Source organism: Diospyros lotus, chromosome 15, assembly GCF_014633365.1.
Source record: "Diospyros lotus cultivar Yz01 chromosome 15, ASM1463336v1, whole genome shotgun sequence".
Taxonomy (NCBI): Eukaryota; Viridiplantae; Streptophyta; class Magnoliopsida; order Ericales; family Ebenaceae; genus Diospyros; species Diospyros lotus.
In genome coordinates, this window is record NC_068352.1 from 28,834,655 (window position 1) to 28,851,669 (window position 17,015).

The 17,015-nt window shown below is 35.5% G+C and overlaps 1 protein-coding gene across 1 annotated transcript; it reads right to left on the minus strand.

The window, feature by feature from the left end:
* Window positions 1-929: 929 nt before the first annotated feature.
* On the minus strand, window positions 930-8,701 carry LOC127792691 (plant UBX domain-containing protein 4-like). Its single transcript, XM_052323314.1, has 4 exons — window positions 8,205-8,701; window positions 2,380-2,665; window positions 1,679-1,774; window positions 930-1,586 (listed from the first exon to the last, which is right to left on the minus strand). Exons 1-4 carry the CDS (start codon window positions 8,666-8,668, stop codon window positions 1,215-1,217), a joined length of 1,218 nt encoding a protein of 405 aa, XP_052179274.1. The 5' UTR covers window positions 8,669-8,701; the 3' UTR covers window positions 930-1,214.
* Between the last annotated feature and the right edge of the window lie 8,314 nt (window positions 8,702-17,015).

Genomic DNA, 17,015 nt, shown 5'->3' on the forward strand with positions numbered 1-17,015 from the left:
ATTTACTCCCCCCATCATGTTGACCAGTGAAACACCATTTTGCCTCCTGTTGTTATTCACTGCATACCTATGTTGCATGAAAACATTTCATAGGTGTCATTTCCTCGTTTTTAAAATATTTTGAAAACGTTTCTTATTCCCATTTCGGACTTTATTTATGCTTATTTTTTTAGAAAAACATTCGATTTCACGTTTCCATTTCCTATCAAAAACATTTTTTATTTCTGTTTTCGTGCAACATAGCTGCATATCCCTCAGGATAAACAGCACAATAGGAGGTTTTACAAAGCCCATTTGCTCTCATATATAAGAAGAGAGCTCTTCTTCACAATAGTTGGACTCAGGGAAAGAGTCACATTTATATACATACAGTCTTTTAGTTCTTCTGTTTGCTCTTTTATAAAGAAACCATTTTCACGAACTCATGGCATTTTAATCACAAAAGAACAACTGTACAGTTAATACTAAAACCAACCCTCTCATTTCCTCTCAATATATAAACAAAGAAATTCTATGCAACAAAAATGCCACCAGATATGATTCTAGCAATGTTGCCTGCGTAAAATTCTATGGTGTGAATAGATCATTTCACGATCTTTGTATCCGTAATCCACTCGGAATATGACAGCTTTGAAAGGACTATCATGGTGAGAAAATTTATCAGTTTGTTTCCTCAATGACATTAGGTGGTCTAAACAAAAAATGTGTTCTCAGTGGACAAAGCTCCCTGCTTAGTGAGGGTAGGGATGAGTTCGTACTTGTAAGCAACCTTGCCATTGTTTTTTTTTTTTGCAAGAAGACTAGTTTTACAACTAAAACCTGTGATCTTCTAATCACAAAAGAATAGCCTTATTATTGTTATCAAAACTCCCCTTACATTAGGGGGTTCAAAAAACAATAACTCAAAAGAACACTGCAATGGGGGCTGGTTTAAGCAAAATTTGAGAATGATTCCTCTGTAAAAATAAACATAAAATAGAAAAGAAAGAAAGTATCAAAATAGCCTCAAAGAAGCAATTCAAGAGTTCTCGTGCTCAGGAAACATGTGCCAATCGGAAAAATTCCTGTTTCAAACAGATAGCTTGATCTCTAGATTCAATAAATATAGATTGATATAAAGGTATTTGAGAATCAAAAGCTATTTCACAAATGTTGCATAAAGGCAATAGTTCATGTGCAAGGAGTGACTTATTTATGACCAAGGAGATGACTTACTAGAGTCTCTGGATCACAACAGAATTGGCTAGTCCAGCCTGTTCGATTGACTGGTCCAGATCGGTGAGTTGTTTGGGAGGGAATCCCACTGTCTGCAGTTGATAGGTCCTTGCACCGGAAGGCCTAGAAGCATCAATGAAGGCGCGGATATCCCTGATGGTATGGTGGAAGTTGAAACGTGAAACCATGCGTGTACCATCTGACAATCTGAGCTGAATTGAGGTCAAAGGTAAGGAGTCATCCATGATTAGACCCATGGAGGGTGGTGGAGCAGTATTGAGGGAATTGGTAGACGCTGTTGGCTCCGCAGCTGCAGTGCTGCCTAAAGTTCTTCCAATGCCCTGAAATGGTAAACTTCGCTGCTCTGGTACCTGCACAGAGAAAACCCAAGCTGTGTTAAGTGCTGGACATAGACAATGAAGGGGAAAACTGTAAGACGTTAGAGAAAGAAATAAGAACATACAGGACAATTTTCTTCTTTCCTGGTAAGATTGACGTGGACTACAGTTCTCTTATCTGCTGGCTCAAGTTCTTTTGGACACTCGGACTTTCTGATGCTCTGCGTAAGATGCAGGAGAAATTTAAGACGATGTCCTCATAAATAGAAAACTGCAGATGACTGCATATGATCAAAACCCTTTTGTGGAAAAAATGACACATATTCCATCTAAACTTGTATCAGTTTGGAAACGTAACAGCCAGCTGTAAGGTTAATGGGAGTCATCAGTGGAATAAATTCCCTTCAACACTAGCATAATAAAGGGATGCCATCAGAGGAGATAGACCATCTTACACGAGAACAACTAATCAACTGGCCAGAATAGGATATAACCATAAATCTCCCATGAATTTCATTAAATTCATTGAAATGGTCAATGGAGTAGGAGTCTCCCTGTAAGTCAAAAAGTGAGCTTTCAAATGAAATACTCAACCATTCAAACTTTTTCCAGATTTGGCTTGCATATATTCTGAAGCAGAAACCTTTAGCAAGTTTTTTCACATGAAAAATGAGGAGGAAGTAGAAAAGTAAGAGAAAAAAAAAAGAGTAGCTATTTCAATTCACCCCACAATGCTAAGGGTTGTTCTTCAGAGTGCAAATTATGGATCATTAACGAGATTGGGACTCATCAAAACTGCTCAGGATCAAAACTAATTCAATACTACCTCCAAGAAGGGTGCATTCTCTGGATCATCCAATCTTTGCAATGGACCACCATCCACTGTGAATCCATTACTCCAGAAAACGATATTGTGTGTAATGACTTCAGGCTGCTGAGGAGCAGGTGTCCCAGTCTCTCCTGAAAGTAATCTCCCTGTTCCAGTAAAGCTTCGTGAGCTTGATGATGGTCGAAGGTCATTGAAAGGTCCTTCTACAGCTCCTGCTTCTCTAGCTTCAGTGAAAATTGAATCCACATCATTGATTTTAGACGGATCTTGGACATGCATTCCACTGAGAAAATTAACAAAAGATGAATGTCAGAAGTAAATAAATGTCCATTGAGAATCATTTGATTTTAGCACTAAAAACAGATATGTTCAAATGTAATTAGAGGAACCTGTATGGTTGAAATACACAAATCAGAGACATTTATTGATTATTTCAACAGTTAAATGCAAGCATTTCAGTTAAATTTGGCCATAAGATGTGGTTAAAATATGTGCCAATGGATAAAATCAAGTTTTTGCCATAAAATGATAAGCATGCCTCTAATCAATTGACTCTAAGCATGTTGGTGCTTTGTATGGCCGCACATATAACTTAACATCCTCATATTTGTTATGCTCAAATGTTGCACATGTTGGTCCTTTAGTACTTCGCTATCCAACCTTTTGCACCACATAAGAAAGCAGATCTTATAATTGTCTTATAAAATTTTTCTTTTAACTTTAATAAAATCTTATCATCACATAAAACATTGAATGCACTTCTCCACTTTGATCATCTTGCCTTAATTTTATAGGAAACTTCCTCATTAATCTCCCCATCTTTTTGGATGATTGATCCAAGACTAAACCAATCTTTTATTGGTATGACTTGATTTTCCAGTTTTGCATAACATCATCCACACATATTTTTTACTAAACTTGCATTCCATATATTTGATTCTCACTCTACTCTACTTAAAACCTTTAGACTCTAAAGTGTTTCCCCATGTCTCAATCTTAGTATTCATGCATTCTTTTATCTTACCCACCAACACAATGTCATCTGCAAATAGCATACAACATGACACCTCTATTTGGATAGTTTAGTGAGTTCATCTATTATTAGGACAAATAGGTAAGAGCTTAAAGTAATTCTTGATGTAATCCTACTTTAATATGAAAAGCCTCTCCCTCACATGTTCTGACACATACTTTTGCTCTGTGAAACATATCTTTAATTGTCATAAGCTTTTTCTAAATCTATATACACCAAATGTAAATCCCTTTGTTTATCTCTATATCTTTCCATTAGGCATCTCAGAAAATAAAAGAAAAGATACAACCATTGATGAATCATACGTGATGGAGGATATCGGCATGAATTGAGCTAACTTTTATGTAGTTCCAAATTTCCAATGCAGCACAAGTATGGGATCAAGGTTTTTAACATTTAGTCAAAAAATTTAAAATGAATTGAACAATGAGAAGTAAATTGGACAAAGAAATCATAAAATTCAAAAGGTCCAATGAGAAAATAAGGCATGAACAAATCCAAATAAAGCCAAATCCAAAATTTGATACTCCATTTGACCGACGTATAAGACTAGCATAATAGATCCAAATGAGATTAACTAGTCACCATATTACACCCCCCATCCCAAGCAGAAACATAGAAACACAAGTCAATCATCTCATGGTGCCCACTTATAATCACTTGAGAGCAATGAATGTGTTATAATCAACTCTCTCTCCAGCCAAACCCCCTGCCCACTCCCACCTCCAATGCGTGCACAATGTGTCCATAAGGGTGCATCCAATGCACGAGGCTCCCTAATTTATGAGGATTGGGGGAATCTTGTCTTTGGACACACCCTTACCCTAACCAAATTTCATATTAAATTCAATTTCAACCATATTTATTTAAAGACTCATACTGGCATGCATAATGAACACCACCTATTTGGTGTGGATACCAATATTACTAGCAAAACTGAATGAAGGACCTATGGAATCCTAACACAGTAGCATAAACACAAAAAAATCATTCATTTATCACAAAATAGAATGGCATGACAGTACCATTTTCATCACCACAACAAAAAAACTTGAAATCTATGCGATTTTGTAACACACCCTAACCTTAATCAAAATAGAAGACAGATATCGAACATTAATACTTTCACAAACTTCTTTAGCCAACATCCAGGTATGTACTTAAAGAATTCCAGCAAAGGATTCAGCATAACAAAACTCAGGCTTTGAGTCTCCAAAACCACTTGGTAGGGCTAAACAGCACTACAGGTAAGCTTCAGCATTTGTTCAAGAAAGCAATGCGGTGCTAATGGGCAAAGCCCTCTAACAAATGTCTAGAGTAGCCAATTTTCATATTTACTTTGTGTACAAAAAATTAAAAAATAAAACCCTAAACGGCTATAAAGAGGTACACGGAGGGTATGGATTCGGAAAAATTAATAATGAGGGTAAGTCTATTCTAGATTTTGCTATGGCATATGAGCTCATCATAACCAATACTAAGTTTAAAAAACGGAACGAATACTTAATCACATATAAAAATGTCACATCAAACACCCAAATAGATTACTTCCTCATGAGACAAGAAGATCGGTTCTGTTGTAGAGATTGTAAGGTGACACCGGGGGAATGTTTAACTACTTAACATAGACTTTTGGTACTTGACGCCCAAGTAAGAAATCGGAAAAGAAAAAATCACATACAACAAAATTCAAGAATTAGGTGGTGGGATTTAAAAGGGGAAAAACAATTAATTTTCAAAGAAAAATTAAGGGGTAGAAGGGAATGCAATGGAATGGAGAAGGACAGGCAAACCAATGTGGAGGGAAATGGCTACTGCCCTGAGAAGCATGCCAAAGATAGTCCTTGGAGAGACAAATGGTAGAGCCCCAAACCTTAAAGAGTCTTGGTGGTGGAATGAAGAGGTACAATTGAAACTTAGAAATAAGAAAACTTGCTATAAGGCTGTATATCAGTGCAACAATTAATAAAACCTAAAAAATTATAAATAAAACAAAAAAGACAGTAAAAAGAGCTGTAAGTGAAGCAAGGTCAAAAGCATATAAGAATCTATATAAACGACTTGATACAAAAGATGGAGAAAGAGATATATATATAAATTAGCTAAAGCAAGAGAAAGAAAAACAAGGGATCTAAACCAAGTGAAATGCATAAAAGATGAAAACTAAAATGTATTAGTGAATGAGGGAGCGATTAAGGAGAGATGGAAGGAATATTTCACAAAATTATTCAATGATGGTAGGAACACAAGAGTTAGGTTGGAACATCTTAGTAACTTTGAAGGGAATGTGAACTATACATTTTATCGACGCATAAGTTCAAAAGAAATAAGACAAGCATTAAAGAAGATGAAAAATTATAAGGCAGTGAGACCGAATAATATACCAATAGAAGCATGAAAATGCATGGGAGAAGAGGGCATCTTCTGGCTAACGAAATTATTTAACGCGATCCTTAAATAAAAAAAAAGATACCAGATGAGTAGAGCAAAAGTACTTTAGTTCCTATATACAAGAACAAAGGAGATATTCAAAACTATGAAAATTACGGAGGAATTAAGTTAATGAGCCATACTATGAAACTCTGGGAGAGAGTAATAGAGCAAAGGCCTAGAAAAGAAACAGACATCTCGAAAAATCAGTTTGATTTCATGCCTGATAGGTCAACAATGGAAGCTATATACCTATTGAGGCGCCTAATGGAAAGGTATCGAGATCATCAAAAGGACCTGCATGTGGTGTTTATAGATCTAGAAAATGCCTATGATAGGGTCCCTAGAGAAGTATTATAGAGGGTTTTAGAGAAGAAAGGAGTCCGAATAGCCTATATACAAGCCCTTAAGGACATGTATCACGGTGTAGAGACAAGGGTCAGAACATGCGGAGGGGATACTAAACCGTTTAAAATTACAATGAGACTGTATCAAGGTTCTGCACTAAGTATATACTTCTTTGCTTTAGTAATGGATAAACTCACTAAACACATTCAGATAGAGGTGCCATGATGTACGCTATTTGCAGATGACATAGTGTTGGTGGATGAAACAAAAGAGGGAGTGAACACTAAGATTGAGTTGTGAAGAAACAATTTAGAATCTAAGGGATTTAAATTAAGTATAAAGAAAACAGAATATATGGAATGTAAATTTAATAAGAATGCAAGAGTGGAGGATGTTATAATAAAATTGGAAAATCAAATCATACAAAGAAAATACCATTTTCAATATTTGGGATCAGTGATTCAAAAAGATAGAGAAATTCACGAGGATGTCACGTATAGAATTAAGGCAGGTTGGCTAAAATGGAGAAATGCATCAGGAGTGTTATGTGATGGTAAAATCTTATTAAAACTGAAAGAAAAATTCTATATGACAGCTATAAGGTCAGTTTTGTTATATAGCTTAGAATGTTGGACAATCAAATACCAGCATGAGCAAAAGACGAGCGTAGCGGAGATGAGGATGCTAAGATGGATGTGCGATCATACAAGAAAAGATAAAATTAGAAATGAGCTTATTCGTAATAAAGTAGGAGTAATGTCAATCGAGGAGAAGAATATGAGAGAGACTAGACTAAGATGGTTTGGTCATATGAGAAGAAGACCAAGAGACACTCCTGTGAGGAGAGTTGATGAAATACAACAATTAGTCAAAAAAAGAGGTAGAGGCAGACCGAAGAAAATTAAAACTGTGGGAAAGATATTAAAGTTTGATATGAAATGTATGGGTCTAAATGAATATATGACAAAAAACAGAAATACATAAAAGTCTAGGATTCATGTAACCGACCCCACATAGTGGGATAAAGGTTGGATATGTTGTTGTTTATGTATTTGTTAATCATCGAACAATTTATCTTTTCTTTTTTAAGTATCTCACAATTAAATCTGTACTAAACATTTAGTTGACTGTTATGTCATTGCCCCATTAGAATCATAACTTTAAATAAAGGCCTGCAGTTGAAAGCCGTGTACATCATCAGCGAAGTCCAGAATTCAATGAGAGATATCAGAACGTTACATGTATAGTAGCAGTAGGGAAGTAACGATAAGCGGACAAATGTGACAGGGAACTATTTATCTAATAGACACAAATTTAGACATTGAGATCCTCCACCTCTGCATAGCCAAAATATGGTAAAGCAGCCACGATCACCAGTCTCCTTCACTCACATTCAACCAAGTATCATAAGTTACCAAAAAGTTAAGACTCTTCAACTGACCGACCCTTGTGGGTAATACATTAAGCTATCATCAGCATTTATACAGAACATAAATGATAAGCAAAAATCATTTGCCAATTATGAAGACCCTATGAATAGCCTAGGAAACACACAAATTTGCAAAACCAATCCATCCCTGGACTTTGTAAAATTCTGGAGAAAATACTCCACCCAGAATTACTCAAAAACTTATGTGCATACTGGCAAAAAACGTAATGCCAAAGAATCAATACCCAGCTTCCTTCTCTCTTTTCTTGCATTTTCCCGGTAACTAAACAGGCGGCAAAGGGCGAAAAGTGAATTAAAAAAAAAACAATTGGCATGTTACAGAATATTTTATACTCTTAAAACGACTGATGAATGGAGCTCAATTGGCATACGAGGAAGCTATATATATCCAAATATAGACCTAGATTCCGCACAAAATCTCATCTGGAATTAACGAAAGGTAATGAACTGCAACTAAGAGCCACCAGAAACAAAAATTTTGAAGAATCAAGCTCGGTTTCCTTTCCATCATTTTCTCTTGCAGTCTCTAGGGAACAAAACGCAAGTCAAAGAAGCACGCACCTCTTCTGGCCACCGGCGTTGTACTCCGGGGGCTCGTAATCAGAATCACTACCAGAGCCATCTCCCGACGGCCGATTCAGATCGGACAGCGTGTGAACCCCGCCGACCGTCCGGCTCCCGGAGGGCCCCTTGCCCGATCGCCGGCCGCGGAGATTGTAACGGGCGGCCGCCGGCGGAGACGGCGAACGGGAGCGCGAGGGAGACGAAGGCGGCGAGGCGGACGGCGAAGGCGACAGCGATGGTGGACGGTCCCGGGGCTGGAGGCCGGCGTCGGCGGAGGCGACGGAGGTCTCGTAGTAGGTGGAGACGGCGGCGTCGAGGTCAAAGTTATGGCTCTCGAGGAAGAAGAGGGCTTCTTCTTTGGACGAAGAGGTGATTTCGCAGAATGTGTTGATCAGATTGGTGTTGGCGGCTGTGTTCTCTTCTTCTGCAGCAGTAGCAGCTGCTGCTTGATCGTTCGCCATTGTCGGATTCCCTTCCACTCTTTGCGTGCTCGACACTTATGGGATATTTATTGGGTTGAAAAGGATCCTGGCGCACGACGTCGTTTGGCGGACTCCCCCGACCATTAAAGTGTCCTTACAAATCGTCACTCTAATCTATCTACCTTTCAAATTAAAATTAAGTATAGTAATTTGAATAATAATAATAATAAAAAAATGGGGCCACCGTAAAGCAAAATGATAGAATTGCCTTTGCGTTAAGGTTCGTCATTCCCACTAATATATTGCGGCCATCAAAGACTATTTGTGCAGACGAATAGCGTTCTCACGTCATTTTCTTTTTTCTTTTTATTGGATCCTGACATCAATTATATTGATTTTTATATTATTTATCGTCTACTTAGAATCAACTATAATAATAATAACAAAGGTACAAGTTGAATCGACGGTGATACGATGACCCAACATCAACGTTAATAGTAGTTTGAGTTTATTTGTAATATTTTAAAATTTAAATATTTAAAATTAATTTTAATTTTATTAAAATTAAACTCCATAAGAGACTTAGAGGCTGTTTGGCTTAGCAATTTGACCGTGTATAAATTACATAAACAACTTTAAAGCTATATAACTTTTTATGATGAAGTGTTTGACAAGTATTAACAGTTTTAGCATTATATAGCTTATCAGCTATTTTAACAGTGTTGGACAGAAACTGGTGCGCCCCAGCTTTGGGAAAAAAAGTTAGAGAATTGACCGAGAAAAATACCATTTTGCCCTTATATAATTTTCATATTTACACGCGTGTTCCTTGTTACCGTTACATCTTCTTTCCCTATTCCCCGAAACTCTTTCTCCTATCTTTTCCAGAAGGCAAAAGGTCTACCATTATCGCACTATCGCCGTTGTCGTCTAGCTAAGCCGTCGCACACAGCCTCGTGTTGGTGGGTCGCGCCATCGCAGCATCTGGTTCCAAATCTGCCGCCCAGCGCCGTCAACCGACCCTTCTCCATTATTGCCGTCTTCGTAGCCCATCTCAGCCGCAGCTTCCCAATCTTCCTCCTCCTCCAAATCCGCGGTTGCCGTCACCTTGTAGGTCTCCTCCTTCTCGCTCTGTCGCTATTCTTCTCATTGCATGTAACGTATATATATATATAACACAAATAATATATATTATTATTATATATAATATATATAGTAATATTATATTAATATATTTTTAATAATTATGTATAATTTGTTAATATTTAATAATAAAATTTTATATTATTCAACATTATGTCTATTTTGATTTTTTTGGGTCAAGTTTTAATAGTTTATTAGTTTTTTCAAACCAAACACATAAATATTAATTGATAGCTTAAAAGTATATTTATTCAATCACAATATCAGTTTAAACACTATCTAATTTTTAACTTGAAAGCTAGATAGCTTAAAAGCTATGAAAAAAATCGATGAGCCAAACAACCTCTTACTGATATTTTAGAAAATTATAAGCTCTTGGAAGGGATAGGGAAGGAGAGCCCAAACATAAATTCACAAAAGATTGTGCCTAAATGTAATTTAATAAAAATTATAAAATAGGCTTGATTTGCTAACTTAAAGGAGATGAGTTTGAACACATAATTGGATCGAGACAAATCAAATTGGGTAGAGTCCAATATTTAGTAATGTAGACGAGATTAGAGTGAATTTGTGGGATTTAAGTTTGTTAAAAGTCAACAAACGAATTAAAAGTTATTCGAATTTCAAATTGGTTCAAATGCATGACGAATTAGTTAGATAATCTATTTTGAATCTAAATAAAATTCAAACGAGTTCAAATTAAAACATATTGAAAAATGGATATCAAAGTAGGCACTATAATACAAAGGTACTACAAAATTTATATAAAAATAATCAAATTAGAAATAATCGAATTCGAAAAATTGTGAAAAAAGTTGTCCAATATATGACAAACAACTTAGGTAAGTTATTTTAAGGCAAAAATATGGGCAAATGATTATGAATCGGATTAAACCGTTTCACAACATGCAAAGGTGACATAAAAGATAATATGTCGATATATTTGATACCAATTTTTCAACCACAAACAATATAACGCCCCGCTTTTTCGGGCGCGTTTTATAACTTGGGGCAATTCTGGGACAAATTTTTTTTCTTTCAAACACTAAAGCTAAACCACATCGTTCCTCGAATCATCCCAAAATTCCCAATCATTAATCTCGAAAGAAAATCATTATACACATCAAATGCGGAAGTAAAGATCGAAACTTGATATCTTAATATTAATCATAAATAAATTCTTATATCTTCAACATTTCTCAAAACGTTCAGAATCTAAAGTAGCAGAATTTAAATATAGGGGCTACGTAACATACATTTCATTCTTCATGCACTCTGCTAAGTGCCACTTCATGCATCATTTATCATTGAATCTGCTACAATCTCCATCTAGAACGTTTGAATATTTTAGGGGCAAAAACCCAAATTAGATGATGAATCATCTAAGTAAGGGTACATAATGTTATATCATGTGTGTATGCAATGTTTTACCTTATAGGTGTCAACTGCACCCCTCATGTTACCTATCATTTTTGCGGCCCCCTCTTTCGAACCCGAGGTGTATGGGTGCACCCTTGGTAAGGTAGTGATGCCAGTTCGTACTCCTTACGGTCTCAAATGCGAGTGATAAATGATATCAACGTGTATTTATGCATTTCATAGTCATGTCATGTATTCAATCTACGTAATGGATACATATCAAAGCATGTCAATATGATGAAAATATTTTCGAGGAACATAAATCACTTACAATCCAACCATTTTCCATAAAACTAACTTTAATTGGGGAGTACCACTTACATTTTCAAGCTTATCGGGCTACCTCGATATCCGTGCCTTGCCTCTTGCATCGCCTCGATTCGCGTGCCAACCTCAAAATTTGCACGAGTCTCTTCAACTTCAACCTCAAAGCATCCTAATCACCATAATTATTTAAATAAATATTAAAACCTATTTTTTCATAATTTCTGACATTTTCTATAATTTTCTCTCTATTTCTTCATATTTTTCCTTAATAATTCCAAATTAAATATTTCTAAGAATATTTTCTCAAATATTTTACTATGAAAATTCATAAAATAATATTCTGGAATTTTTGAAATTTTCTAAGAAATTTTACTCACCTTAACTTAGCATCCTCGGTTTCCTCAATATGCGTGCTATATTCCCAAAACGCGTGCCCGAACTGTTCTCTCGCCCAAAATCTCTGAAATATTAATAAATATTAAAATCCTATTTTTTTCTCCCTTTCTTTTTCCTCCTCCTCCCGCTCCCTCTTGCGGGACCTGCAACTCCCTCTTCCTTTTTTGTCTTTTTCTTTCTTTCTTCTTCCTTATCTTCTTCTTCTTCTTCCTTCTCTTCTCTTCTTCCTCCTCTCATTTCTTATTCTTCTTCGTTTCTCTTCTTTCCTCCCTGGCTAAACCAGCATCGCCCGCGGCCGTCGCTGCTGCCAGCGGCTTCCGCCTCTTCCAGCCGCTGTACCGGCCGCACCGTCACCTGCCACCTGCGGCTCCACTACTTCGGGTCGTTTCTCGGCCCACTGGTCACCTCCGCACCTCACATTGCTGCCTCGGCCATCGCATGACCGGCTACCTCTTCTTCCTTGACCACCATGGCCGAGCATCGAAGCTCTGCTTCGCGGCCATAGCTGCTGGAAGTGGCCACTCTCGAGCGCTTGCTCTCTCTCCCTCTCTCTCTCTCTTTCTCTCTCTCTTCAGCGAACTATCGCTTCCTTGCTGCTCTTAAACAGCCAAAACGTATCCAATTTATAGACCCCCACCTTGGCCACCACTCCACCTGTATACATATAAATATATATATATATATACAGCACTATTGCATGCTTGCCCGCCACGCACATCAGAAAATCCCTATAAATCTCGCTGCCATTCCCTCAAATTTTGCTGACATTCTCTCCCAATTGCAGTAAACTCTCGGCCAAGAAGATGGCCTCACACGCACAGCGCACAGCCATTTATATATATATATATACTATTTATTATATATTACACATATATATAAAAATTATGCATTAACCCCAAATTTTATCTTAAATTCATTAGAATAATTATTTAATTACAATACTATCCTTAAACACTGAATTAATTGACATTACGATGCTGAAAACACAAAATTAATAACTTGAAACCTAGTTAAAAAGGACGATTTCGCCCCAGTGCCTTATTGAGCTGTCGTTTCATCCCGAAACTACTGAAGGGTTGCTCGTTACGCAAAATCGGAGCCCTCCTAGGGTTCCGTTGATTTTTCGAGAGTCTCCTACCACGATTTGATTTTACAGCCTAAATGACAGCTGTATTTTAGCTGTACCGAAAACTGTTTCCGATCCGATTTCTTTCGATATCATAAATCCTAACTCGGAACGTATATCGAAATTATATCATTTTCCTTAGACAATTTCACTCCGAGACATTTCCTGCAGTTGATTCAGTACTTATAACTGCTTTCAAGCCACTTTTTCGATATTCTACACTCATCGAAATTACGTATCAACCTTATCTTCACATGGGGTATTACAAACAAGAAGTATTAAAGTGAAAAATTGATGGAATAAACTAAAATAACCTAGAGTAAATCATGACAAACTTATTGGGCAATTCAAGAATTGACCAAATATATTCTAAAAAATCTCTTGGATTCGTCCATAGCCAATTTGAAACTTGAAATGACAAATAAATCTTGCAAAATCCTAAGAAAATCAACCAAATTTGGCAAAAATCTACGAAAAAATGAGTGCACACATCTTGCATATACAAATCTAAAAATTAGACTAAAAAGGATACAATAAACGTGAAAAGGATAACACAGATGTTTAAAATAACTAGCAATGACAAAAATGTGTTAAGTGATGACTAATGATGGTCGAGGTGATTGACGAGGTTACTGTTGCGTGTTTGGGTTGTGAATAAAATCAACTAAAAAAAATCTATTTTTTCTTTAGTTTGGAGGTACAAATGAGAAAGGATGAGAAAAAAAAAAAAAAAAAGGAAGAAAATGAGAGAAAATCAAGATTTTGAGCCCTTAAGAAAACTAGTCCAGCAACCTAGTTTAGTTGGAGAATAGTGAAATATTTGAAAATTTTAAAAATCTTTGGATATTAAAACTACTTGTTTGAATTAATTGAAATTTGTATAAAATGAGGGCTTAATGATAATTCGATAAATTATCAAATCTAAGGAGGAATTCAAGAGGACTTAATGGGAACATAGGAAGATATAACGCTTAAGTATAATTTGTTAAAAATTTTAACATGGGTTAATTGGACTAAACTAAATAACCAACTTGGAGCCTAAAATTTGATCAAATTAGATCAAATTGGGTTGAACCCAATACAAGTTTCATAGACAACATAAAGGCGAACCTATGGGATTGAATTTCATCGAAAATTGTCTACTTTGGACCCATATAAAATCCGATTGGGTATCGGTTGAGACAAACTAAAAAATAAATATCAAAATAGATATAGCCAAAAACACGATGGTACCTTTGCATCCCAAAATAGACAATTAGATAAAAAAAAATGATTAAGATTGTGGAAATACTTGTCGAGACACACGAAAAACAATTTAAAAAACGAATTGGTGTGATTAAAATAGGAGTCGACAACAAAATATATCTCTTAATGAAAAAAATACAAGAAGTAAAAGATTAAAAATATATATAATCGACAACAAAATCATAAAGTTGATGTAAAAATAATTGTCCAATCTCTCGACCTCGATTAGGTTACCAAATTTGAGATCAAAATCGATTGAAAGACAATCAAGGGCTAGAACAACACGTCAAAAATTGGAAGGCTTGGTAAGATTCAGCAAACTTTTAACGAGAAATTGACTAAGGCACATGGCAAATTGGGAACTCAAAATGAAAGTTATTAAAACCATAAAATGTGACATTTAGGCTTGTTTTTGAGCATCTTAATAAGAGTATATGAGCAAGATAATGAGAAAAAAAGAGATTGGAGATTTTTTGGTGGTCAAGGGAATGGGGAACTCGTTATGGGAACAATTTCAACTATCTTTCAAAGATAGAAAAAGTACAATGTTTGTTGGTGGCGACTTCAAGGTAGCTAGAAGTGATTGCTGATGGTGGTTGTAGTGGCAAGGGTGGCCAAATTGTTGTTGGCGGTGAGCGGTAGCCTTGGAGAAGGAAAAGGACAGGAATTTGTTTGAAAAGTTCAAACTTTGCTAGGTGACATTTCTACCCCAAACCTTCAAATTATTGCACTTAAACCAATTAGGTTTGGTTAGTTATGAATACACCCTCTATTTTCATTCAAATTTCATGATACCTTGCAAATGGTTTGTTATTGCAATTATGACCATTGACATTGCATGAATTGCATTGGTGACATGAGATTCATGCATATTATAGTACTAGCGAATACCCGTGCCTAAAGTACAGTATAAATAATATTAAGATTAAAATATAATAATGTTTACTAATATTGTAAAAAAAAATTATAAACATTGAATAAAAAATAAAAGTTAGATTTATTAAATCTATATAATAAAACACATCAATAAGTGCTCTATAATCTGAACAAATTAAATTAAAAATTAAATATCAAATAATACATACTAGCTGCTGCCTGCCGCCATGACCGCTACCATCAACAGGTAGGGAAGGAGAAAATACTTAACAGGTTACAATTAAAAGGAGAAGAAAAAATATAAAAAATAAATTTGAAATTAACAAATAGAGAAATTGTCTTACATTAAAATAATTTTATTTTTATTTTATGAAGAAACAGTTTTTAGTTGTTTACAATTAAGAGCATCAGTATGTAAATTTAATTTTTATTAAAAATAAATTTACAAAAAAAATCTTAATTAAAACTAAAACTATATTACATGAAATAAAGGTGAAAAACAAAATATAACATTAAAATTTTAAATTAAATATAAAAAAATTTAGTACCTCTGTAAATCATAGCTCATAAATCATCATTTCTTTATATCCACACAACTCAAATGCACTTCACAGTCACAAAGATATCCCAAAAAATTCATTTACAAAAAATAAAAATTAGAAAATCATGTTCAATTGAGAAATATTTTTAAATAGACATCCAAAAAATTTGTTCTTCCAAAAATTGGTTTACAGTTTGTGGAATGCAAAATAATAGACCAAAATACTTTATCTAAAAATTTGTTAATAAATGGAAATACATTAATATTTATATAATTTATTTAAAAATATGTTAATAAATGGAATCACTATAATTTACGTTTTCATTAACAAATCACTATATATATTATATTAACAAATAATAGTTGTTAGATTAAGCATGTGGGTCAGCACTAAGCTAGAGTAAGATAAAAACATAGGACCTCCCATTAAACTGCAAAGGGTGGACTGTGGGTTGAGGATTGTGGAACGTGAGTAGTGGTGCTTTCTCACTTGTAGAGGCAAAATTGTTCGGAGAGAATCATGCTCCCTTCCCACGACCCAACAATTTATTTCTGATTTCAAATTAATTAAAGATTATAGCTATCAATATACAACAACAATTAAGGAACTATAATATACACACATTGACTTATACACACAATTAAGGAACTATAATATTTACTTATACACGAACTAAAGCTATCAATGTACAACAACAATTAAGTAATTTTATTAAGTAAATTATTGACCTTCAATCAATTAAAGGAACTAAATGCATTGAAACTATATACACACAATGCAATAGATACACACAATGACTATATGCACACAGCGACTATATACATACAATAGATACATACACACACAATGAGGAGAGAGAGAATGAAATATACATACATACACACACAATCGCGATGGAGATTTAGGGGCAGCAGATATACATACACACACAGTGAGGAGAGAAATAGATAAGGTGGTTGGGTTGAAGATGACTGAGCCCTAGTCTTCTTAGATAACCTAGCAGTGGATGTGCTATCACACTGACACAAACCAACAAACAGTGAAAAAAACTAAGAATCTGAGATGGATTTTGAAGAAATAACATATAGATTTTTATTTTATCTTATTTTTCCTTTTTTTTTTTATTTTCTTTTCTCCTTCCCATCTTCTTCTTCCTCCAGCTTCTCCTTCACGCACGGCCAAACCACCAACGCCAGCTGTCTTCAGCCTGGGCCCTCGCCAACCATCATCGCAGCCTTTCCTGTCGCTGTCTGCAGCCTTCTAGCCATCATAGCGACGTCAATGCTCGTCTCCGATCGCCATCTATGGCCGCTAAGAGTCGCAACATCCGATCGCCATCGGTCGGCCATCGCGGCTTCAAGCTGCCGCACCT